The sequence below is a fragment of the Anomalospiza imberbis genome, chromosome 1, assembly GCF_031753505.1.
Source record: "Anomalospiza imberbis isolate Cuckoo-Finch-1a 21T00152 chromosome 1, ASM3175350v1, whole genome shotgun sequence".
Lineage (NCBI taxonomy): Eukaryota > Metazoa > Chordata > Aves > Passeriformes > Viduidae > Anomalospiza > Anomalospiza imberbis.
In genome coordinates this window covers 2125509-2152731 of record NC_089681.1, presented here as the reverse complement: position 1 = coordinate 2152731, position 27223 = coordinate 2125509, and the positions used below count along the sequence as shown (strand labels likewise).

At 42.1% G+C, this 27223-nt stretch overlaps 1 protein-coding gene across 11 annotated transcripts in view; it reads right to left on the bottom strand.

The window, feature by feature from the left end:
• Positions 1–27223, bottom strand: part of TSNARE1 (t-SNARE domain containing 1) — a 451241-nt gene that overhangs the window by 175576 nt on the left and 248442 nt on the right. For all 11 annotated transcript variants that reach the window (XM_068176547.1, XM_068177290.1, XM_068177204.1 and 8 more), the window contains one exon: positions 2133–2205. In XM_068176547.1, coding sequence (XP_068032648.1) covers positions 2133–2205 — 73 coding nt within the window. The remainder of the gene's footprint in view (positions 1–2132; positions 2206–27223) is intronic.

Below are 27223 nucleotides of genomic sequence, written 5' to 3'. Positions count from 1 at the left end.
TAATTAAAAATTTGTATCAAAGAGATGCCATGACCAGGGACTTGGCCACAGAGTTGGTTTGCAGAAGACACAAAATAACAGAGATAATCCTCTCCCAAGTATGCATTCTATTTCTTCCCTGCATGACAGAAATTGCTCTCTCCCCTAGGGAGTGTTATCAGAGTGTTCATTAAGGAACCGGCCCATGTGCCAGAAAAACTCCTTTTAGATTTTTGTAAGAAGCAAGGGTCACTCTGCCTGTGCCATGCACTGACCAGACAAACTCTCCCCACAATTCTCCCCAGCTCAGGTGATCCAAAGAGTGGTTTTCTCTGGGAGCATTTTGCTGAGGGGCTCATCTCATATTCCCTAGTTTTGTATTTTCCCTGAGTTTTCCAGACAAGCACACACAGAGCTTTCATTCCATGCATGTCAGAGGAACGGACTAAAAAAAATAAAACAAGTACCAAGAGAGCTGTCTCTTTTCATCATGGAATTTTCACTGTGGGGGTTTCAACATCTCTTGCCTCCTGATTCTTTATCTCCCTTACTTTTGTGTAATATGAATGCCAGAAGATAAACAGTGGGACCCTTCAGCAATTTGCTGGGAAGATACCTCGATTGCCTGTCAGGATTAAAAGATAATCCTTAAAAAAAACTGTTAAAAATATGCTGGAGTGTAAGAGGAACAACATCAAAAAAAAGCCACAAAAACCTTATGCTAGCTCAAAGACAAAATGTCCCACTTAATCTAACAGCTCCTTACAGGGAAGTTAATACTGGGGTGGCTTCTATGCATGGGTAAAGTCTTAAAGTAATAAATATTGCCTTAAGAAAAGGAGTTGTGAGGATCTTGAAGCTAGCTGATGTATGTTGTCATGTCCCTCAAGGCATTAGCATCTGATGTGCTTTTAGAGATGAATCAGACTCCAAAGTTATCCATGCAAGAAAATAAGCTTTCAAAACAGCATCAAGAGGAAAAAAAAAGAAAGAAAATAAGTAGAAAAAAAAAAGAAAATATACTAAAAAACTGATTTTAAATATAATTTTGATATTTTTTTGCTGCCCCTGTGAACCTGAGTGGTGTTTCTCAGAGGGGTGTAGATCACTCATTTCAGTGTGAAAGGAAGTATCTTATGCTGAGATATGAACTTGGCAAAGAAATCCAGAGTGATTAATAAGCAGTAGAGAAGAGTTTCTGCTGTTAAAATCTGCATATGGCTGTCTCAGGACTTGTTCCTGCTCCCAGAAGCACCAGTGAGAATTCTAGCTGAGCCTTTAGGTGAGAAATATCCCCACAAATCCTGCTGCTCTGGAGTTTAGGTCCCTCAAGCAGCCTTTAGGACAATTAGCTCCCAATTTTGGAAGTAGGCAGCTGTCTCAGAAGTACCACATATTATTATTGTGCTTACAAAAAACAAGAGATAGAGGAAAAAAAGTCTGATTTTTATGACATCATCAGAAAAGAGCAAAGACAAAGGTCAGAGAGAGCTGATCTAAAGTGTCTACTCCCTCTGTTCACAAGAAGTGGTGGCTTCCAGTGATGGGCTGCTCCTAAAGATAGAAGTAGGAGTTACTCTCATCTCTTTTCCCAGTTTTCTCCACCCAATTTTTCCTAGTCATTGGTAGCTGCAGAAGAAGAACAAATCAACTAACTGGCAGAAACTTCAGACTTTATATGAGCACATCTTGATGTTAGGCTTCTGTAAATTTAATTAGACACACCCTGCTATGTGGAAGGAAAATTCTATTTGGAAACAAAAAGCTGTTTAATTTTCTCTAATTTTATCAATGATCATCATAATAATTGCCACTACTATTGTTTTTTTTAATTGCAGTTCCAGGTAGAAAGGAAGAATTGGATCCCTTTCCAGTTAATATGTTCTCCAGCTTCCTTTTTTGCAGTCAAAAGGGAATGGATTCATCTCCCTGTGTATTCTATTTTATGCTAAATATACCAGCAAACTGTCCATAACATAAGAACCTTATTGCACAGGGCAGCTTGTCAGATCCAACCATCTCTGGATGTACAAAATGCTCAAAACTCAGTGAAAATGATCACAGCATCAACAAAGGGCTGCTCATGAGGGACAAGACCATGTTGGAATGGTGGAAGAGGGAAATAAAGCCCATAATTTTCATGTGACACCTACCTATTGTGTCTCCTTGCTCATGCACCATGGAGGCCAGGTCTTTGATGATCTGGTTCACATCCAACATGTCACTCTGAAAAGACAGAAATCCTAACATTACCAATATTACCCAGGAATGGGGAATTTCCAAGTACAAAAGGCACATTCCACAGTACAGCTTGGCAAAGAAAAACACAAACCCAGAAATCTCCAGCAGCATAGATGTGAAAGGGAAAGTTATAATGCTCTCATAGTAAAAAATTCCCTCGTGGAATTAGATCCAGCCATGGTCTGCTGGATCTAAGTCAGGCAGCTGACTCAAGCTTTGTGAGAGGAGCAAGTGGAATGATCAGATTGAATGCTTGCTTTTCAGAATTGTGGAGGACCTAAGGAAAAGCAACAAGAAAAACAACAGTGGCAAACCCTTCTCTTTCTTAAAAAGTTATTGGTGATGCAGGCCATTCCTCCCAGACTGTTTTCTCCTACACAGCAAAAGGCCATCTCTCAGCACAACATCCATCTGATGCTATTCATAAACTGATGGATACAATCAAAAACTCCCTGAATTTGAAATTACCTTATTGGTAGGGCAATAAGGAAAGAGCTTTTTGATGAGCAGATTCATTTATATGTTTTCAAGTAGTTTATAAAAAAAAAAAAAAGTAACTGCATTTAGCTCTGAAATCTTCTCTGTGAAAACACAGCAAATTACCCATGAGTTTGTTTCCTTAATTTCTGAACGCTTACCATATAAAAGAGCAAATGTGAGCATATGTTGACATCATATGACACTGTCTCCTCTAAAAAGAATTAATTTAGCAATAATAGACATAATAATATAGACACTGCTAAATGTGCTACCAGGAAGGCAGCATTACCAGAGCAGAAAAAAAGACTCTAAAGAAGGATGAATTTTTTTTTCAGCCTTACAAGTCAGAGAATCACAGAAACATTGAAATAGGCAGTAACCTTTGGAAATTATTTAGCCCAACAGCCCTTCCCAGAGCTGAAAACTAAAGTAGGGTGCTCAGGGCATGGTTTTGTGGGCCTCCAAGGATGGAGATTCCACAGATTGTCTGGCAAGCTGTAAATCCATGGAACCCTGTGTATTGTTTGAGCATGGCTGGATGACAGGCACCCACCAAATCTGCTCTACCAATCCCCCCTGTAAGTAAACAGGGGACTGAAAACATAATGAAGGGTTCATAAGTTGAGATAAGGACCAGGAGGCCTCACCCTCCAAATATCATCATGGGCAAGACAGACAGATATTAATTGAATTTATTACTAACAAGCTCAGAGCAGGATAATGAGAAGTTTCAGAACTGTCTGGACACAATCCTGTGCCTGTGGTCTGGGATGGCTGGAGCGGGGAGGTGGGACCTTCCAGCCCGGCCCACTCTGGGATTCCATGCTCATCCCAAAAGATCCAATTGCCTCCACCACACTTTTTAAAGAGCTCCATTTCCCTACTAACAAATTTAGAAAATGGTGCAGAATGAATCGACGTCCTCCTACTGAAGTTTGCTATGAGAATATAACTGGCATAACACTTCAACATGTAATGCAATAGAACTGCATCAATTTAAAATGAGGTCTGGGAGTCCCACTGTGAGTGCTAGAATAGACCAAATTGTTGAATAACTGAAAATGGAGAAACAGCAAAAGATTGATAAAGCTGTGAGAACTCATAATAAAGCAAAAAACACTCCCCCAACCAAAGACCGGGTAATGCACCACAAAATGTACTTCATTCCTTCATTTGTCAAGCATAATGAAGCTTTAATTATGGATGGTATTATTCCTAACTTGTAAATACTGCAGAATATTTTACAAAACAATGAAGTTTAAGTAATTTGAGATTGTACTTGAGCACTGTGTTAGTAAATCATTACTGGGAAATGAGGAGAAATTAGTGGAGATTTTTTTTTTGCGTAGGGAAGTTTTCTGAGCTTTTCGTAAAAATATTTTAAGGGAGAATGTTAAAGTTTAGTAAAATGTGAAGAACAGAGAAATACCTTTAATGTCTTGCACTGCTCTTGTTTAACTGCTTTGAAAAAGATGATTAAGGAAAATAGAGACCAAAAAAAAAAAAAAAAAAAACAAAAAAAAAACCCAAAAAAACTAAAAAAGCCCAGAATGCTAATATGTCTCTCTTGGCTAAATTATCACTGACATAATTTTCTGTGTCTGTTCCCACAATCCTTTCTACACTTCAGTCTGCTTTATTTTGTTGTGCTTCTTTTTCAGCACTTTAAGTGAAGGTGGCTTAAAACTCACAGATAGGTTTTTGCACGTACATTTGGTTAGATAGAGTTTATTGCAATATATTGAATTACACATGCCCTACCCACCCCAAGCATTTCCACTGGAATAAAAAAGATGTTACATTGACTTCTTAGAGCACCCTTCCCAGCTAATTTAGCCATGAAGAGTTGGGCTGTCTATGTCCTGATTCCAAGATATTGGGTGAGGCAGAGAAGAATGAGAAAGAAAATTCAACGTTGTGTGCGAACAGTGCTGGTTCAGCTTTGCCATTTGTATTCAGGTACTTGAAAGCAACCATCTGCAGCTGCAGAGTATAGATCCTTTCCATAATGTTGCAATAACACTTAAAATTACTGTTTAGCAAATATGCATCAGTGAGAGCCAGCACTGACTTGTGAGGAAGGAAAAGCTGCGACTACTGCACTTGAGGAAAAACAAACAGGGGTGAGTTATAAAGCACAGAGCACAAAAACAATCTGACCTGAAGCAAGAAATCTGTTGAATAATTTAACCTGGCAATGTGACGTTTCAAAGCCCTTGATATATGTAAGGAAAACAAAGGAAGAAATAGAAGAAAGAAAAATATCCAGAAATAAAGACCTTCCATAATGGAATATACCTTGGAGCTACACTCCTGCTTCTTCTTGCCAGGTCTGCTCCATCCCCAAGTACCTCTGAACTTGCCAGGCATCAGAGTTTGTTAGGAAAATCAGATTGCCTTTGGTTCCCCATGTTTGCACACACTTTGCAGAATTCACAGTGAAATACAGCTCCTCATAAATCTCTGACTCCACAGAACCCAGGAGTGCAGCAGCCAGCATCATTCCCAAAATTCTGTCTCCCTGCCAGCTAACTAGGCTGGGGCTCCCTGGGTTTTAATTAATACCAGTCTTTCCTCTCTGGCATCAATTATTTCACTATATTCTGCAGCAAGGGGGAGACAGGTTTAAACTTTTTCATATAAATTCTCTTTTCTCTCTTTTTTTTTTTTTTTTTTTTAATTTCCCAAAAAGAAGAAATCCACTGTTCTGATTAGTAGACAGGATTTAATATCACCCATTCTGGAACAAAAAGAATTAAGCTAGTCAACAATAAAATGAAATGGCAGTAGCTAAAGATGGCCAAAAAAGCTGAGAAGTGATAGAGGAGAAAAGCAGAGATACAAAAGAATGAGGCCCTTAAGTTCCAGGGGATTAACTCTCACCAGGGAAAATTAGTTTGGGAAGTTCTTAACAGAAAGTACTAGGTTAAAATGGCAGGACTATTTGAGTCACTTAACCTGACTCAATAAATGAATAATGTCACTGCATAGTACTGAGATTTCGGAAAAAAAATTAAATTTCCAAACCTAACACGAAAATGGTTGGAAATACGATTTTGCAGATAAACCAGAAATTTCAATTTCCCATTTTTTGATTTAACAAGATTAAGATTTCAACATTTTTGAAATTAACTTGTGAGCAAGTCAGGTTATAAAACCCAGACATTTTCACCAATGTGGGAACAATAAATCCCAGCAGAACTTTTCCCCACAGAATGAGCATTACTGAAGTATTTCCAAGAGAGAAAATAAGCAAACCTCTTCTCTCTTCCACTCTCGTGCTTTGTGGGATGAAGATTTATTCACACTGTAAACTTCCAATATTACCCTGCCTTTAATGATAACCTAAGGACACTGCTGTATTCCAGGCATGGGGATGGTGTTAAATAAACCAGAGAGGGGAACATGTTCTCCTCAGAAGGACACAGAACGAATCTGTGTAGTCAATAATTCCTCTTTCACATGGAGACAGATCCCAGCCTCCTCTATCAGTGTCAGCTCAGGTCCTCAAGGGAAGGAGCACTCATTTCTAGGAATGTTTGCCTTGGGTTTGTATAAAAATGGGATCAAAAGTATCAGTGGTCTATCCTATTTAGCACATGTGCTTTTGTGTTTACTCACAAACCAGCCATCCATTTTTTAAAGGCCTATAAATTAGCATTTAAATTAATTGCTGCCTCAATATTCAGGAGCTGCTGAATTTATACAAGCGAGGTCACATTCTGACCTGTCATTTATTCTGCAGCAAGCAGCCAGGAGAGCTGTAAAATAAACCCCAAGGAGATCCTGAAAGATGTCCTAGAAGGCCCATGTGTGCATTTCTGCACATGGAAGCACTCCAAAACACAATAAAGCAAAACAAACCCCTTGTGCTTGTTATCTTTGGGGGAAAAATAAAGAAACAAGAAAAAAAAAAATCAACCAACAGCCCTTTGTAGTGTCTGTCATGTTTTACCAAAGAGATGCTGAGATGTTCCTTGTGTTGTCCTGTCTGCAACAGCTGTGGGGCATCTCCTATCCTGTGGTCCACCATGTATGGACATGGAAAAACAAATCAGAGCATGGTGTTTGTCTGTCCTCATTCCTTTCTGAGAGGCAGAGGAAGGAAAGAAAAGGAAAAAATAATATGAAACATGAGCAAGCTTCTGATGCAAGATAGGCAGAAACTAAATCTTGCTGCAACAGCCTTTCAACAAATATTTTTCTCTTGTCTATGGCTGGGGAGAAAAAAATGACATTCAATAAATCAACCTGATTCAGCCTAAGCAACAACAGACCAGCAGAAAATTGTTTTGAGGGCAGAAGCCATCCAGAACAGCAATTACAGACTGAGTTAGATCTCCTCTGGGACTCAACAACAGCTAGAGTGAGGAGTTTCTCTCTCTCTCTTCCCTGTGCATGTTTCCTCTCTTTTGCTGTCCTAGAGGTCTGTGTCATCTCAGGGAGTGTAGAACCATGCTGCATAATTAAAGTAGCCATGCTGAGCTTTGGGATGCCAGTCCAGAATCTACCTGGGGACACCAGCTCAGGAAACACAACAGGAATGGGGTTCCTGTCCACCAAATCCAAATGGAGAGGCTGTGGGAGGTGAGATGCCTCCACCTCCTCAGAGACAGCCGAGGCCACCACAGAGGGCACCTCAACAAGGATAAGTACAGAGATCCTGCCAGCTGCCAGCTGGTATTTTATTCATTCTGCCCCTGGCTGGATGTCACATGCCCACCGAAGCTGCTCCATCACTTGCCTCCTCAGCTGGACAGGGGTGAGGAAATACAACAAAAGGCTCTTGGGGTGAGGTAAGGACAGGAAGAGATCAGCCATCAGTTACTGTCACAGGCAAAATAGACTTGATTTGGGTAAATAAGTTTCATTTATTACCAATCAAAATCAGAGTAGGGTAATGAAAAATAATATCCAATCTTAAAACACTTCTCCCTAACCTTCCCTTCTTCCTGGACTTCGTTTCCATGTTCTCCCCCTCCTCCACTGCTGTGGCACAGGGGAATAGGGAATGGGGGCTTTGGCCAGTTTGTCACACATTTCTGACTCCTCACTCTTCCCCAGCTCCATTGTGGGGTCCCTCTCGAGGTAGACAGTCCCCCTCAAACTCCTTTAACCTGGATCCTTCCCAGGGGCTGCAGTTCTTCAAATGGATCCCCCACAGGGTCACAAATCCTGCCAGGTGTATCATCGTGGGATCAGGATCAGAATGAAATCACAGAATGGTTGGAGTTGAAGGGACCTTGAAGATCATCTCATTCCAACCCCTGCCTTGGGCAGGGACACTCTCAACTATCCCAGGTTGCTCCAAGCCCCATCCAACCAGGCCTTGGACACTTCCAGGGATGGGCAGCCACAGCTTCTCTGGGCAACCTGTGCCAGGGCCTCACCACCCTCACAGGGAAGAATTTCTTCCAAATGGTGTCATGGTTTGACACTGGTGCAATGCCAGCGCCCCCATGAAAATGCACTTTCCCAAATAATTGCTGTGAGATGTGATCAGGAACAGAGCAGAGGAGGCTCAAGCCTAATAACAGAAGAAAAAAACTTTATTAAACTACTACTACTATAAAAAACACAGACACTAAATCCAGGATGAAGACCTTCCAAAACACTCCTCGTCCTCCCACCCGATTTCCAAACAAACCCACAGTGAGACACCACCCAGGATTCCTAATCAAGTTGCCACCCTTCAGAAAATCAATACTCAATCTCTCAAAGAAGAGAGAAGTCTCTCTTGCACCACAGACTCTGCCAGGAGACACAATTGCCACCCTTGTGTCTCCATGTCACACACGGCAACCGCCCGGAGAAAATCTGCCAGTTGACACTCTCCTTTCCATGTCACAGTGCTCTCACCACCGTGCATGGACAAACTGCTCATAGGGCTCCTTTAAGGATGCTTTGCCACAGACCAAAAGAAACAACAGTTCAGCTTCTCATCTTGGGACTACAGTCCCCCCATTTTCTTCCTCCTCTGGGGCCAAGGGTCTCAAGAACAGAGAACATCTTCTTCCTGAAGACAGAGGGCATCACCACACCCTCCTCAGCTTTCCTCTGTTCTCTCCATTTCCTCTCTTGGTAGTCACTGAAACAGGTCTCTTGGCCCACCAACGCATCCCCCTAAAATGCTGTCTCTGTTGCAGGAGAATTTGGTTCAGTCTATGGCTAACAAGAAAAGTCCAGCCACAAGCCACTCCATCATCTCCTCCCACTCAAAAATTTCTTCTTCTAACATCTCAGATCCCGGACTGTCTCTCTTGTACTTCAAATCGAGGAGGAGTAATATTTTACAAAGCCTTCATTTCCCAGGAAAGGGTTAAAAGTTTTAAAAGTTCAGACTCCCTGGACGGCTGAAATCTCTGACCAGAAGCCAATTCCCAAGGCCAAGGCTGGGCACCTTCCCCCCTCCCTTCTCCTTCTCCTCCGCCATCAAAGTTACAGGTGCCATCCGGACTCTCTGTCTCTTCCCTCTGCTGGGGGGGATGACAAAGGCATCTCTGCTTCTCTCCACCCTTCCGTCCACAGGAGCTGGTTTGGTTCCAGTCCTTCAGCCCCCTCGGCTCACCTCAACCAGGCCACATGGCTTCCCCTGCCCACCCAGCCCATGGCTGGGCAGGGGAGGTCTGCACTGCACTCTGACCGGAACCAAAGAGAGAGCTCCCCTGGGAGTTCTTGCTTTTAACCCCCTGTGTTCTCAGAGGCGTGTCCATACCTTCAGTGGTCACTCCAATATCAGGAGTGGATATTGGTCAGGTGCCAATATCCAAACCTGACCACAGATTGGTTTGACCCAACTTCCTGAGAAAATTCACTTCCATGTCAAACCACGACAAATGGCTACTCTAAATGTGCCTTCTACTAGTTTAAAGTCATTCCCTCTTGTCAGGGTTGTCTAAGGGCAATTCAATAACACAAACATAGCAAGAGGTAGTTTGCCCTTTTAAGAACCCTTTGGATCTGGAAATAGGAGATGTTTTAATGGAGGAGGTCATCAATAATTCTGCTTTTATGTGGATATCCTCACTTTATATTTGGGAAATATAATAAAGCATCAAAGAGCACATAAAGCATTATTTTTACCGATTTTGATTCTGATCTTCAAATTAATTAACACCCTAAATTGCATTTAAATTCATCAGTTTGTAAAGGTATGTGAATTCCCATATGTATGTACATGCGGGTATTTATACAGGCACATAAACACATGTATTCTCATGTACCACAAACACTCCCACCTGTATAAACAGCCACAGTATATAGACAGACACTAATAATTTTAAGATTAACTTGCCCTGAACATACACCAGGTGTTAAATGAACAATTGAGGCTTAGCAGATTGCAGAGATATAAACATAGCCTATTTCTGTCTACAGTAGCAGAAAACAGACCTTAAATCTCAGGCTTCTTTTTCCTGGCTAAACACTCTGATGTAAAATAAGCATGAACACTGGTACGATCTGATAATAGGCAAGTAAAAAAAAACTAAAAGAAAAGAAAAAAATTGTTTGCCTTGCTTAGTTTTAACCAAAAAAAAAAAAAAAAACCACAAAAAAGCTATGTTGATTCCATTTTGTCTTCAAGTTAATGCTGTGAAAGTTTTGATATCAGGGAGAGCAGAAGTGATGTGAGCAGAAATAGGTCACATCAGAAAACTGAGATGCAACAGTTGTGTCATCATGAAATCAGAATCATAAAGTCACAGAATACTTTGGGTTTGAAGGGACCTTAAAGATCACCCAGTTCCCACCCTTGCCATGTGCAGGGACACTGTCCACTGAACCAGGCTGCTCCAAGCCCCACAAAACCTGGCCTTGAACACTCCAGGGCTGGAATGTTCCAGGTGGGGCTTCACAAGGGTGGAGAAGAGGGTCAGAGGGGTGTGGAAAACAAAAGAATTAAGCTACAAGTTCCAGGTGCAGAGCAAATCGAGAATGTTTCAAATTTCACCCACTATGGAGAAGAGCATGTGAATTTGCATATTTTGCAGTGTCCTGCCCTTCCTTCATCCCCACCACTCTCCTCTTCCACCAGACACTCATCAAGTCAACAAAGAGTGAAAGAGGAAGGGAGATCCACAAACTAAGGAAATGAAGACAGAACTGACTTCATTACTCTCCAGAGTGAACATCAGCTCTGCTCTCCAAATGGGAATGTGCTGCAATTTTATTTCTCTTTACTGAATGCCTGATGTTCCTGTACCTTGTTAGCACAGCTGGAACAAGACTCTGGCATGTTACAATGCATATTTGGAAGCAATAACCCTGAGCAACCTGATCCATGGCAGTGGGGTTGGAACTGGGAGATTTTTGAGGTCCCAACCCAAACCAGTCTTATGATTCTATGATTTATTTTCTCATGGTTGCAGAAGAAAGTTTCTGTACCCACAGTATGAATCCAAACTTTTACTCTCCAACAGCCAAGTTTTTATCTACTTTACCACTAAAGGAAGATTAATATCCTTGCTTTTCCAACAAACCCTTAGGCTGGATATGAAAGACTCATGGATCAGAAATATTGCTTCTGTTTTCTGATATGCTAGAAAGGTTTTTGTGGGATTTTCTGCCTTTCCTCACCTTTCCCAGCTCCCTGGAGTTGAATTAAGGAGTTCCTTCAGAGTTAATTCACATATGTATAAAGGCTAATCAAATGGCACAAAAGTAATTACATGAAGGACCCAAAATGAACAGACATAATGAAATGCCTGACACTGTGGCCTTTGTAGACCAGGAATAAAAATACTCAGTGAAGATGAAGGTTATCCCAATAGAGGATATCCATTTTTATTTCAAATACGGATTGTAGCTGCAGGTTTGTGGAATTTGCTGGCCTGACACCCCAAAAACAAAAATTAAATACAATACAAAAGGTAAACATAAAAGCTATGCAACCCAGAGCAGAATTGTCCACCAACAATAATCCATGGCCTTGTCCAAGAAAAGGCTTTCATCAAAGAAATGATCCCTTTTCTTTCTGCAAGAGCTGAGCAGTAACCACAGTGATTTGATGCAATTGTCATGGAGTGTTTCATATGGTGGGTACCTGTCCAACAGGAACTATTTGTCTGCATTGCACATTTATTTTGCTCTCCAACAGCTCCAAGGAGCCATTGGTCTCAACTGCAAAAAGTGAGATATACGAGTTCTTACAGCAACCTATGAAAAAAAAAGTTACTATTTTTTTTATATGCAATGAAAATGCTTGTTGGGGACACTCAGTCTTTTTAAAATAAGAAAATAAAAAGCATTTAATATTTACAGCTCCACTTTTTTGCAGCTGCTCAGAAGAAAGTCTCCTGAGTACCAAGTCACCAAAGATATGGAAACCTGTCAGCAAACTCCAAACTCAGTTTATTCCATGCTGACTTTTCCTTTAGCATCTCCTGCTTCCTGCCCCAGGCTGCAATGTATAAACTAATAGCAGTAGTGAGGGAAGTAGTTGTAATCTATCACCCTGACTGATACCAGCCCCAGGAAAGGCATTTTATTGCAGGTGGTATGTTATCTTCAAAAATAGAAACTGTGCAAAGATTATGACAAAAACTTCAACACTTTCTACACTTTGTTTGCAGCACTATTAATTCTCCACTCTGGATTTATTTCCATGAGGGTCATGCAGCCAGAAAAAAATACAATGGAGAAATTCATTTTCTTTTTAGGAGTGTTCTGGGAAGCCAAGCAATTAGAGTAATCTTAAGCTGTCATGTATTATCAATTGCTGCTCAATTATTTTACTTAAATAAAACACTGATTGCAGAGTCTGATCTGCAGCTATCAACAGAGTGATTCATTTAGGTGCACTATTTATTCTCGACAATTTAAAAAAGAATATCTAACTGAAAGGAAAAAGACAAAGGGAAAAGGGAAATACATATCATCTTACAACTCACTGCTATGCTGCCAATCCTCTGTTTAGAAATGGCTGAAGCTGCTGTACCCTGTGCAGAGTCTGGACACAACTCAGTCCTCATTACAAATGGAGTTCATGGGTTTGGTGCAAGAGAGGAAGGGAGTCACAATCTCTTACAGAGGTCACTGAAGGTTGGAATCATAAAATCATAGAAGGGTTTGGGCTGGAAGAGACCTTAGAGGCCATCTGGTTCCAACCTTCTGCCAGGGGCAGGGCACCTAGACCAGGCTAACCAAAACCCAGTCCAGCCTGACCCTGAGCACCTCCACAGATCAAGCATTCACAACTTCTCTGCACAACCTCTTGCAGTGCCTCACCACTCTTGCAGGAAGGAATTTCCTCCTAATATGTAAACTAAACCCACCCTCCTTCAGCTCAAGGCCATTCCCCCTTGTCCTGTCCCTCCATCCCTTGTCCCAAGTCCCTCTCCAGCTCCCTTGGAGCCCCTTTAGGCACTGGAAGGGGCTCTAAGCTCTCTCTGGAGCCTTCTCTTCCCCAGGCTGAACACCTGCAGCTCTCCCAGCCTGGCTCCAGAGCAGAGGTTCTCCAGGCATTTGATCAGCTTAGTGGCCTCCTCTGGACTTGTTTGAAGTGGTCAACACCTCTCTTGTGTTGGGCGTCCCAGAGGTCCAGGTGGGGTCTCTCAAGAGGAGAGATCTTGTCCTCTTTCTCCAGGAGACTGAAGAGGCACAGCCAAAAAAAAGGGGTATGGCTGTTCAGGCCATCAAGTGCTCCACAGAACACCAGCTCCATGAGTAAATCCATATCCAAGGTCTGCCCAAGGTTCACCTTCTCCTCAGTGTTACAAATTAGGCAAAAAGGAGATACATGTTCCATACAATTTTAAAAAACCCTCTCTGCCTTACATTTCCCTGTGCATTTCAAAACCACATGCCATGGTCTTTGTAAGCTCTTCCAGATTTTGGCTCTGTGGGCTGCAAACTTTGCTGTTGACACTTTTCTTGCATGTTTTCAGTCAATAATGCAGGTTACCTAAAAGGCACAAATGCTGAGTTAAGGTATCTGAGGACAAATTAATTACGATTGCAGCTAAAAGGCTCAGAAAATAAAGGTTGATGGGTATCACCTCCTGCTAGTTGACTCTCCCAAACACCCTCACATTGTTTTATTCTCCACTCTATACAGGAGAGACTGCCTATTTTAAAAATATCCATTCTATCCAAAATGATTCATCTCATTATTCAAGGATTTTTTCTTAATGTTTAATTTATTTCTCTCTGTCCTTAGTTACTACTTGGTAATTTGTTATTACCTTCAACCTTAATATTTTAAATTATTCTACCCTTTTTTCAATGCTATTACACATCAAGTATTTCTACACAGTCATCATGGCTCAACTAATCACTGCTGTACTTTCTGAGCCTGCAATTGGTAAATTCCTGTAATCTCTCTTCATAAATTATACTTAATACTTCTTCCTCATTTATTTCCTTCTGGATCACCTCCAAATTTCTAATAGAAAAAGCAGGCCAAAATGCTCTCATTTCTCACACACCTTCTTATCATATAAAAGGTGCCAACGTCTAAGGCAGACACTAAAGACTGTGTGACAGTTCACTTTATTTTCCAATTGTCTGTGCTCAGTATCCAGATGAAAATTTCCAGTTTCTGGTTAAAAGTATCTAACAGGTCCAGTGGCACAGCTTCTTTAGTTGGCTCACTCACCAGCTGTGTCAGGAATTTATCTTCTACACGCTCCAGGAACAGCCAGGACACTTTCCTCTTTGCTATGTTTTATTTCCAGCAGACACCTGGTTAAATTGAATTCCTCCATGAGGACAAAGGCCAGCCATCATGAGGCTTCTCCCAGGTACTTCTGGAACAGTTTATCCATCTCTTCATCCTGGCTGGGTGGTCTGTAACAGACTCCCACCAGAATATCTGTTTTGCTGCCTTCCCCATTATCCTGACCCATAAACACTCAGCCCTATTGACACAAGGGTTACTCCACTGCCTCTCCTCCCTTGCTGTCCCTTCTGAAGAGTTTACAGACATCCATTGCAGCACTCTGGTTGTGTGAGTCATCCCACCCTGTTTCCAATCACAATTTTCCAGTGGCACAATTGGCTTCCAGCTCCTCCTGTTTGTTGCTCATGCTGTGGGCATTGGAGCTCTCATGTTTGGAGAAACAGTAGAATACCAACTGCTGTCTGCTACCCCAAATCCAGAAATCTTGTGCTTGTTCTCAGATCAAAATTGTGGATTGCAATTCCATCCAGCAATTAAAATTATGAGTCTGAACAACAAGCAGCTCGCTCTCTGATCAAAAGATATATAATTCAAACAATTAATCATCCATTTTACTTTGACAGTTTTGCTTATGTGTCACTGGCAGATGGGGGAGATGCTCCCAAAGTCTGGGTCATTTTAATCTCTAGAGGAAGGAGGAATTATTTATAGTGTAGAGTTGGTGAATTATATGTTGATGTCTTCTACATTTACTGCTCAGCAATTTGCCCTGGCTCACTTCAGAGTCAATGGGGAGCCAACACTGGGAGTGTGGAGCTTGGATTAAGGGTTAGGTATTTTCAAACTGTCTGGGACTCATAAATACTAAGGTGAAATTTTTAGAGAAATAGTGATACAACCTTAGAGTTGTAAACTGAAATTTCATGGGGAATCAGAAGAGAGAAAAGAGAGTGTCTGAGCAGTGCAAAATCCAAAAGTCTGGGAATTAAAGGCCAGAGGTATCTTAATGCCAGCCCTGTGCTGCTCCAGTTGTACAGATGATGGAGGAAATAATCCAATTTATTATTTGTTGTTGCACAAAACACAGCAGGAGAATGAGCAGCAAGAAGTGTGCATTTGTCAAGAGTTACCTGGTACCTTTCTAGGACAGGGCAACACCTGAGGAGGGGGAAAAGCAGCAGATGACAAATACACAGGTAGAGCAAACAAAATCTAGATGAAATTACTGTAAAACTGGCTCAGAAGTCATAGTTTAAAACTACTTGTTCATCAGTAAATTCTCTTTGCTTATGGACTGGAAGGACTCATGGAAAGGATTTCAGCATCACAAAGTTCAACAAGGACAAATACAAGGCTCTGCTCCCAGACTAGGACAATCCCCAGAATCTGAACAGACTGGAAGATGGAATGAGAGCAGTCTTGCAGAGAAGGATGTGGGAATAGCTGGTAGATGAATAATTGACATGAGCTGGCCATTTGCACTTGAAGCCCAGAAAGCCACCCATGTCCTGGGCTGCATCAAAACCTGAGTGAGCAGCACGTAAGGGAGGGGATTTTATCATACCCTGACTTTGCGTGGTTTTCCTAGATCCAGGACTAACCAATATTTTTCAGGAATGGCTTAGGTGATGGTATAGAAAGGACAGTTCATAAATAAGAAGGTGCAGTGAAGCTTAGAAATATTTTGAGCCTGTCAGAAGATATGATCAGAATTCAAAAGGATCTTGTTAAAATGGAGAAACACTGTAAGGAAAAAGGATGAAGCCAAATAATGAAAATACAAAGTTCTACAATTAAACATAAAGAATAGTAGGCAATTTCCTGGGCAGAAGTCCTCAAAAAGGAAATAAAGAAGCAAAGGTGCTGAGGGGTGCTGGGGACAAAGCTAGCACTTGTGAGATAAAATATTGTGTCCAATTTTGAGCAACAAATCTCAGGGTGACCATCTGGAGACAGATCAGATAAAAGCCATGGGAATGATCAGAAGTGTTAGAAACACGACCTGATAGGAAAAATAGGAATTAGTGTGGTTTTCAATGTAGAAAAAGCAGGATGTGTGGGGTTGGAGGGGTGGGGAGGACACAACAGATGGGATAATGCTTTTCTGACAAGTGGAACTGTTGCAAATAGGAAGGGAATAACCTGTTCTCCATATTCCCCCTCCATATGACAGAAATTCATGGACTGAAACTGCAACAGGAGACATCTATATAAGAAGTTAATGATTCGGGTTGTTGATCCTGTCTTAGAGCTGAGAAAAGGATTTGATGATGTTTAAAGATTGCACTTAACTCCACTTGTCTAATATTCAATGCAATCAATACAAACCCTGGAAATCAGAAAGAGAGAGGGATTGTTTCAGAATTCAGCCACAAACTCCCCATCAGCTCCAGTCACTAGACTGATTAAATCATGCCCCTCTCCCTCAGCCTTTCCAAGTTAAGACAAATTCAGCAAATCTCTGCTCAGTTAAACATCCTCGTCCACAAAAAACAAAAGGTGAAGCTCAATAAGCTTTAACCAACTTATCAATAGCCACAAAGACACTTTCTGCCATTAAATAGCAGCAGATAACAATCAGACAGCAGCAAGGAACAACGGCATCTGCAGCAGGGAATCCTGACAACAGTGTGCCATCTATCAGCTGTGTGTGACAACAAACCAGAGCCAGCCCCTGTCCCAGGGGCTGCATTTAGAAACCATCAAGCACATCTACAGTGACAGAGCAGATACTGCTGCACTTATAAACCCACCAGTCACTTAGCAGAGGAGTTATCCTGCCTTCCTTCCCACCTGCATTGCCCCTTCCCCAAGGAAATGCTAATTTAGGAGAATTTGGATTCAGCTCTCCAGTTTATTAGAAAGTTTTAAGCATTTATATTCAATCATGCTCAGCTTGTGCTCCCTGAGTTCAGATTAGCTTTCAATGGGCTATTTTAATTTTGTTTTAATTTGCAAATGAGGCAGGTGAGAGACTAGACTTGAAGGGGGTATGGCTCAGCTCATTCCTAGCCAGACACTTGTGTCTCTGGCTCAAAGGATGAAGCACTGGAAAAGCTGGACTGATCTAGGGAGGTGGGGTGAGAACTGGAGGAGTTGGGGAGCTGCTTTCAGGCTGAACATACCTTGAAAAGGCTGCTGCTTGTTGTTAACACTGCAGGCAATTAATTGCTTTTTCCATTCAAGGAATTTCAGATTGGCAAAATAAATAATTTTCCAGCACAGAGGACTTTAGACTACACCTGTCATACCTCACGTTATGATTTGTCATAGAGTATCATAGAGAATCATAGAATCTTTAAGGCTGGAAAAAAGTAAAGACCATCAAGCTCAATCTTTGACCAAATACCACCATGTCCCCAAACCATATCATGAAATGCCGCATCTAATCATTTTTTGAGCACTTCCAGGGATGGTGACTCCATCACTTCCCTAGAAAGCTTGTTCCAATGTCTGATCACTCTTTCATTGAAGAATTTTTTCCTAATATCCAACCTGAACCTGTCCTGGTGCAACTTGAGTCCACATATATATTTGAATTTTTTTTAATACTCAGTAATATCAGAATACTTTCATCAGGCCTTAATGAACAATGCTGAAAAGTCACTGAAGTTGTTCAAACACTTCTAAAAGCAAAAGGAAACAGCCATTCTTTGGCGTTTTGGCTGGTGACAGTAAGTTCTCACTGTTTGATAACTCTTTGGCATAAATTCAAGGGTTTTCCTCTCTGTCCAGTCCTTACCAACCACAACTGCAGAATTTCTTTAGGTGGTAATATGAGGAGGCAATTTAGAACAGAAACGGAATAAAGTTTCAGTTACCATAACCGAACCCAAAAAGCACAGAATCATAGAACATCCTGAGCTGAAAGGGACCCATGAGGATCATGAATCCAACTCCTGGCCCTGCACAGGACAGCCCCAGGAGTCACACCATGTGCCTGAGAGCATTGTTCAAAGGCTCCTTGATCCTTTAAATTTGGGCTACCATAATGTCCAGCCAGCCTCAGCTCAGCAGAAAACTGAACAAACATCCCTTTACATATTTTGCCCATGAAAGACCCCAAGCCATGCCTGCAGAGTGGCTCCTGCCTTTGCAAAGTGTGAAATGTCAGGAACCAGCCCCCACCCTCCCTCAGCATCATCACACCCTGCTGCATTTTGATTTATTGGGCTCTCAAAATGGTTTATTACAGGAGAGTGTTCCTGCCCTGATTCCCACCTTTACACGGGCACTGAACCCTCACCTCTGTCTGAAGCCTCTCTGAGTTTAAGTCCATATCTTTTCATTGTGGCTTTTTTTTTTTTTTAAACAGAAAATAGATTGCCATAAATTTTGCCCTTTCAAGTGTTTAGTGACAGAGTGGAGTTGCCCTCAGTCACATCTGTTTATCCTGGTAAGCACATTTATAAAGTGATTTCCCCTTCTCGTTTTTCTGTCAATGGCATTTCACACTGCAGCTCCTTTAATGCAGCATTTTATCACTTGTCCTGAGGGCTGCTGACAGCTGCCAATTTCAAGGCTTCATTCCAATCTTAATTTTCTTCTTTTCCTTTTCTTTGCCCTCACTCCCTTTCCTTATCTTCTCCTTTATTTCCAGAAGAAAAGGGAGTCAGATGAGTGCAACGAACACTGAGGATTTCCTCTCCCCTTTAACACAGAGACATTATAATCCCATAATAATCCCATAATGTGAAGTGTGTTAGCGAGAAAAAGTTAAAATTCAGGAGAGTTCAGCTGCATTTCACTTGACTATTGGACTTTTCATCTTTTTTTCTGACAAATTCTCCAATAATGCTCCTGGGATAAAATTTCCCTGCTCCCTTGCTATGCGGAAATTGGACTGTTCATCTCCCAGGGAAGGTACTTTGTGTTCTTGATTGCCGTGATCCTCCTGCCATCCAGAAATATCTAAATCAAACCAGAAAAGGCTACAATCCACACCAAAGCACAGGAGGAGAGAAATTTTACTCAAGGAATGCTTTTTATACTTCCATGAGACAGCTCCCTTCTTGCCATAACACTTGTATTTCACAAAACCATAGAATCATTTAGGATAAAAAAGACCTTTAAGACCATCGAGTCCAACCATTAACCCAACACTTCCAAGTCCACCACTAAACCCATGTCCCCAAGTGCCGCATCAACACATTTTTTAACAGCTCCAGGAATGGTGACACAACCCCTTGCCTGTTCCAGTGCTTGACAACCCCTCTGTGAAGAATTTTATTTCCTGATATCTGATCTAAACCTCCCCTGGCACAGCTTGAGACCATCGCCTCTTGTTTATTTGCTACTTTAGGGAAGAGACTGACCCCCACATCTGTGACCATCCAAGGAAAAATTTTTGAGTCTCAGTCTGAGTTTGCTCAATGGTAATTCCTGGTTTGCTCAGTATTCCAGCAAGGAGATTTTACATAGCAAGAAAACTTCACAGAAGCCTGTTCCAGTGCCCAACCACTCTCTGGAGGAGGAACCTTTTGCTAATATCCACCCTAAACCTCCCCTGACACAATTTCAGGCCATTCCCTCAGGTCCTGACACTATCACTGGAGAAGAGATCAGTGCCTGCCCCTCCTCTTCCCCTCACAAGGAAATTGTAACTGCAATGAGGTCTCCTCTCAGTCTCCTCCAGGGTGAACAAGCCAACTTGCCTTTGCCTCTTCTTGTATGGTTTCCCCTCTAGAGCAAAAATAATGTTTTGCCAGCACCAGAAATGTTGGCCTGAGTCAAGATGCTGTCGCTGGTTTGCAAGGTGGTATCAAAGTGGGTCTTGTATCATTCTGCAAGACCAAAAGAAAAATTTCATCTTGACATGGGCCAACCATTCTCTTATTCGAATTTTCACTTAGTTTCATGAAATAGTAAAAGCAATTTTCTTCTTCTGATCTGCAATTAACATGAGATTCAATTACTGGGAATTTCTTCCAATGGAATTGATTTTTTTTGCCCACATTGTTGCTGGAATATACAGTCACATTGGTGAAAAAGGGCAACATGCCAGAATATTGCTTAGATAACCCTGGCATGCTTAAATGGAAGGCTTTTCATCTGTTCAATTAAAAGTACACATTAAAATCAGGACATTGTTTTTCTCTAATTTCGTTAACCAGACTGATGACTTATAAATGCATTTACTCACGGTCTGTGAGTAAATCAGTCTGTGATTTTCAAGAGAACTGAATCATAGAAAGGTTTGGGTTAGAAGTCACCCTAGAAACCATCTGGTTCTGCCATACTTTGAAGAGGAAGCACAAAACAAGTAGGTCAGGAATGGTCTCTGAAAAACAAATACTTGTTTTTTCATTGAATACTTCCAGGGATGCCCCATCCCTGGAACTGTTCAAGCTCAGGTTGGAGAGGGCTCTAAGAAACCTGGTTTAGTGGGTGGCATTCTTCTGAGGGGCAGGGGGGCTGGAACTAAATGATCTTTAAGGTCCTTTCCAACCCAAACTTTTCTATTAATCTCTGATTTTTATTATTCTATAGATGTGAGTTCAAATTAAAAAAAAAAAAATCAGGTGACAAAAATCTTCTCAATTTAGACAAAAAGGGAGGAAGTGCTCTAAGACATGGGGATGACAGAAGCTGGGATGCATCACTGCCGCTCAAAGAAAAAGAAAAAAAATCCACAAATATTTTGTCCAAACAGTCTGGTGAAGAAGCAGCCTACAGGTATCACTGATTATGGATGTAGGTTTGAGGTTTTGAGATAAAAAACAGAAGATTCTACACAGTACATTGAGAGAAAGAAGCTGATCATGGGTCAGCTCATGATAGAATAGATGTCTAAAATCATAGTGGATGAACTGTGTTCTAAAAGTGTGTTTTCCTAGATTATTTTGAGACCTTAAAGTCAGGCAGAGACATCTACACCCTGGAAACCTCCAGTTATGGGAAAAGTACCTTGCTATGGGTGACAACAAATCCTAATGACCTGCAGAATCCCCCAGACTTGCTAACAGGAACATCTAATCCCTGTTTAGGAACAAGCCCTGTTGCAGATTGCCAGTTACAAACAAGCCAGTTTTGCTTTACAAAAAGTCCTGGCTGTTTGAATGATGAATAGAGTAATAAAACCTTACACATGGTGGTAAAATGGCTAAAACAGAACAAAACAACAAAGCACATGCAAGGCTGTGATAGCCTGGTCCTTGCAAGGAAAATCACAGCTCACTTAGCCCTCACAATTCTTTCAACAAGTCAATAACTCAGTGGAAATGAAAAGGAAGGTGTAAGCCAGTTGCTTTAATTTTTTTTCGGATTGTAGAGGTCTGTGATGTTGTCACTCCTCAGGTGACTACAGAAGGTAACTACCATGGAGAGAGGTACAAAGCAATGTCAAATGCAAAAGCAGGTCAGGAGAAAGAAGAAAGGAAAAAAAAAGTAATAAAAACCAAACAAAAAACCAACCCAAAATTAAAATTAGGTCAGTTTTCATCCTGACAAAAGGTTAACAGCCAGCTTCCTCTAGGCATTTTGCTGGATGCCACATTGTTAAATATATATATATATATATATATATATATATATATATATATATATATATATATATATATATAAGTGATCCAGGAAGGTGAATCAGTGGTGGGGAGAGGCAATAACAAAAAAATCCCAAAAAAAACCACCAAAAGCATCTCAATCTATCATCATGATAATCCTGCCAATTCCATGTCAACATGAAAGCTCTATTCAGGTGCAGAAGGCTGTAACTTTTGGTGGGCTCCCTTGGGGCAGAATTGGATACCGAACTATCAACAAACACAGGACCACTTGAACAATCTCATCTGGAGGCTACACAGGTGAAGCAGACACAGTTACTCAGGGACACAGGGGTTACAGGTAAAGCCAAAATCTCCAGGCAAGCCTTGAGAATGGAGGATGGAAAAACCTGCCAGGAAAAATGGAACACGGAGTTGACTCTGGCTGCCTGGTGAGAAGCAGGGTGTCCAAAAACCTAGGGAGGATCTGGCTAAACATCACCAGGACTCAAAATACCCTAAAGAGGTGCCCAAATCCAACCAGACTGAATTTGGGCAGCTGAGTTTGGACCTTGTAGGATGTGCCAGCTGGATGTTAATGCCTGGCTGCATCCTGAGCAATGCCCAGTGTGCAAGGCATGAGAGGACATTGTCTGGAATGGATGGTATAATGAATTGCATGGACTTGGTACACAAAAGATGTAGAAGACAACACCTGGGGGCAATCACAGGGCAGAACCAGACTGCATTTCTGTAGTCAGCCTAGTCAAGATGGGAGAAAGCTGTTGCAAACATCAGAAGGTGCTCAGCACTTTCAATAATATGACTTGTCAATGTTGCTCAACACTGATGAATGTAACTGTGAGAGGGGGAAATGAAAATTCCTCCTGCAGCTCCTGTGACTCCACATTTGGCACACAAATCCAGCAGAGAGGCTTGAGCATCCTAAGGAAACCCACTCCTTGATGCACTGGTGCCTTCCAGAACAACAAACAAGGTATGAGGACACACAATGAACCAGGCACTAAATAACACAGGGCTGACAGCCTGGCAGCACTTCCCAGCTCCAGCCTCACTCAGGAGGAGAGAATTAATTTATCCCTGTGTTAATGCAACACAGCCAGAGAGTGCCAGCACCTTGGTGGCTTACAGGAACAATGTGGCTGAGGCCATGGATGCCACATTGTTAAATACATATATATATATATATATATATATATATATATATATATTTATGTATTTATTTATTTATTTATTTATTTATAAGTGATCCAGTAAGGGGAATCAGTGGTGGAGAGAGGCAAAAAAGAAAAAAAAAAAAAAAAAAAAAAAAAAGTGCCACTTCAGTAGCACTCCTGACCCCGGACCTCAGAGGAGGGGGTCCTGCCTCACCTCGTTTGAAGGTCACCAAGCAGCAGAGAGCCTTCAGTACAAAACCATCTGCTCAGCCACCCACCCGACCCACCGCACCACATATTGGCGCCTACAGAGAAAACCCACCTGGGAAACAAAGTGCTGATTCCTCACAGCTCCTCCCAAGCTATTGTGGCAGCCTGTGTGATGGCACACAACAATAGGTGCTCTAACTCCACAGGAATTGGGAGAAAAAGAACAGCACAAGGTATTTATGTAATAGTCTCTAACCCAAACCTCACTGCTCCCACACAGAGTGCTGCAAAATTCATCAACGTCAGGTTCAGGGGGTGTGGAGGGATGGAGAAGAAAAGAGAGCTCAGCTGGAGCTAGATTTGAAGCCTAGACTGTTCCCCATGTTATAACAACTGCATGGATTTGGTAGGGATGTACTGGTGCCCTGGGGACATCAGAGCTGTAAAACCTCCTGATACGGCACTGTCCCTAGTTAGGAGATGATGGTGCTACTGTGGTATTTGAGATTTTCATCTTGCCCCTCAGCCAGCTACAGACCTTCTCTGTGCTGCACACATTCCAGCCCTAAAATCCTTCTGGACTGCCCTCTGCCTGCAGCAATGATGGTGATCCCATGAGGTCTTCTCAGCTCTGGGAACAGAGAGCAGCAAGGAATCCTAAGAATATTCCATCTGACTGCTTCCCACCCACCAGCAAAGGTCCAGGGTAAACAGGAAAGAACCACTGCACCCTGAGATTTAGGGGATAACATGATGCCTTGAGGGAGGGACAAGGACAGAAAAACATTGAAAAATGATCTAGTGTGGCAAGATCTGTTTGAGTGTGGCTGTAAAATACCTTGTGCTCCTGCAAAAACACCCAGGGGAGAGGAAAGCTGTGCATGACAGAAATGCTGTTCATGCTTTTCTTTGGAGGAGTTTGAAAGTCATTCAAAAGGAGACACCAGTTCATTGACAGCATGGAAGTCAGTGGATCTATACCAACTCCCCATAGCTGGGGATCCACCTTATAATCAAATTACCCACTCAACGAATTCCTCAAGTTTATTTAGGGAATACCACCTATATTTAAAATCTACTCTTTTATGAGAGAGTCTCCTTGGGTCTCTCCTATGAAGTGACTCAGTACAAGCAATAATCTTCCTCCTGCCATCCAAATAAAAGAAAGGAAGTTCCTCTAAAGCTTAATAGGCGAGCTGTAAAAAGTTGTGACATTCAGCAGCACCTGGAGCTGAATGGGAAGACGCAGGACTAAAAGACACAGAGTCCTTAATCCTCAGATAGGGAGACAGGTGACTGGTGGAGAAATGCACAGCCAGTTCCCTGCTTGCATTTAAAGCTCTTTATTCCCTGGCTCAGCAATTCCGCTGCGGCATTTATTTTTAATGCTTTATTTTTGCAATTTGACTTTCTAATGGCAACACCTGAAGTCACCTTCCTTAACCCTTCTCAGTGATATAAATTAGAAAGAACATCGGGGGAAACAACTGAGGGAACACGACTTAGCCCTGTCAGACTTCAGTAGGAGGTGACTCGCTCCTAAGCAACCAGCACCAACGTGCAAAGGTGCAGGATTTCCTTTTATTTCCTCCAGATACAGTCAGGATAGAAGGATCTAATCCCAAAAGTCCTTGCATCCCAGTCCTAAGACTTATATTTACAAGCATGAGCTGAAATCAGGGAGGCAGAGGAGTCATGGGGTTTGCTCTAAATTTCCTTTCGCCCACCCCTCCCATCCCTACTTTACATTTACTGGATGCATTTAGCAAGGAAAAAGAGGATGGGGAGAAATACCTTGTGTGATAACTGAAATGCTCTGGAAAATTCATTTTTAAGGACTGCTTTAAAGGATCATTCCAAATACAGGGGCTGGTGCTTACAGAGTGACTTTTGGGTCCAGGCTGCTCACAGCACCCAGGAATCAAATCAGGCTGAAGGACTGGAGTTTGCAGCAATTTGTAGGATTTTTATAGAGACTGTCAAAACAAGACTAAATATGAAATTCTGCTGAATCACTGCTCATCAAGACATCCTTCAGTTTGTCTCTTTACTGCCACTCCCCACTGCCCCCCCCCCATGCTAAAAATAGTAAAAATAAAGAGTCACTTCTGCTTTCACCTGAATTTTGTTGAGAATGACACAAATCCCTGGAAACCATAGGAGGGAGACTCTCCAGGAGTAGCTGTGTCTGTTTTGGGCAGTGGGAAGAACACATGGATTGCTTTGTGCAACCCTCTTCAGCTGCAGTGTTTGTGGACAGGTGCTTTCTTCTCTGAGACTGAACCATTAATTCAATCCCTGTTAAATTGAAGTTTTCTGAAGGCACTTTGGTTCACCTGTTTGGTACAGATGATAGAGCAGCTGAAAAGGCTCCATTCTGAAGGGAAAATAAAGCCCAATGTGCAGACCAGACCCACTTCTTAGGGCAGTCCACTGCCTCCCTGGGCTCTGGGCTAAAGACGTGAAAACATCCTATCCTGCTACAACCCTCAGATTATTGTCCATTATTGATCTTTTTCCTGCTAGGTAGCAATGAAGTTGCAATAAAAAAGACAATCAAGAGACTTTAAGGGCTTGGGATAACTGATTAAGGGACCAGGAGCACAAGCAGTGGTGTCCTCTATCCTCCCAGGAGGTTGCAGTGAGGTGGGGCTTGGTCTCTTCTCCCAAGTAACAAGCAATGGACAAGAGGAAATGGCCTCAAGTTGCACCAGGGAAAGTTTAGGCTGGGTATAGGGGAAAAAAAAATTCCCAAAAGGGTTGCCAAGTCCTGGCACAGCTTCCCAGGACAGTGGAGGAGACATCATCCATGGGGGTGCAAACATCTAAAGATGTTTAGATGTGGCACTTGGGGTGTAGTGGTAAGTTTGGCAGTCAGATCAACGGTTTGCTTGATGATCCTAAAGGTCTTTTCCAACCTAAGCAATTCTGTGATACTATAATTCCTCAAACTCACTGGATTTGTGGCCAGTTCCTAAAATTGGTTAGGCAAAGAGAGAGTAGCTGCTACCTTCAAGCAGTGGTCTTGCAGATGAAGTGAGTTTTTTCCTACACGAGGAACTAGCAGCCTTTTCAAAGAGCATGTAAGAGCTCTCAGTCCTGGATGAGATTTGAAGTTGCTCCTCCTCAACACCAGCAGATGTCTGGGCTCTCACCACTTCCAGAAGAGAAAAGGGTCTGCCAAGAACCATGAGTGGGGCAAAATGAGCAAAGATTCCTTTTGCAATAAAGCATAGTTCAGAAAATCAGCACATGCTAATCGACGTCTCCAGCACTCAGCTCTGAGAACTGAATCCCTTGTGCACATCTGTCTCAGGCTCACAACACCCAGAAACTCATCTTTTAACCCCTCAACACCACGTTGTCTGACACAACTGGCATTCACCTGTAGGGCTTCCCTCAGGTGTGTTTCGTGTGTATAAGCACAGAGCAGATCATTCCCCCCTGCCCTCACTCCTGCAGCCTCATCTTAACATCTGAAGATTTTTCTGAGGTTTTTTGTCTCTGACAGAGCAATCTCTGCTTTCAGAGTGGCTGCTGTTCAGCATCTCCTGATAAAGTAATGATATAATGGGTGAAACTTCATATCCCAGCAAGTCCCCCTGCAGGGAAGATCTGCCTTCAGTTATAAATGAGGATCAGTATTTTCCTCGAGCTTCATCCAAGCTGAGTGCATGACAATGTGTTTCCTGAACAGGAGCACGTTCCTTCTGCCTCACAATTCAAACAGGGAGAAAAATTAGAAGCTAAATAGGCCAGATCTTGTATTTGCATCTCTCATCCCAGCACAGTCTGAAGAGGATTGGGTATGGTAGTACAGAACAAGCAGCATTTTAATCCTGGCACTGATCCTGACTCTTTCCCAAGTCTTAAGCAAGGCATTTACATTTCTATGGAGCTCCACTGGCAGAAAAACAATCCATAATGTCTCAGTTTCTCCAGCTGTGAAGTGGGAATAGGAGCACGGTGAGAAATCTGTGGCAGCTTTTATCCCTTGTGGGAGAACTGACAAGGAAAGATGAAACTCGGGAACA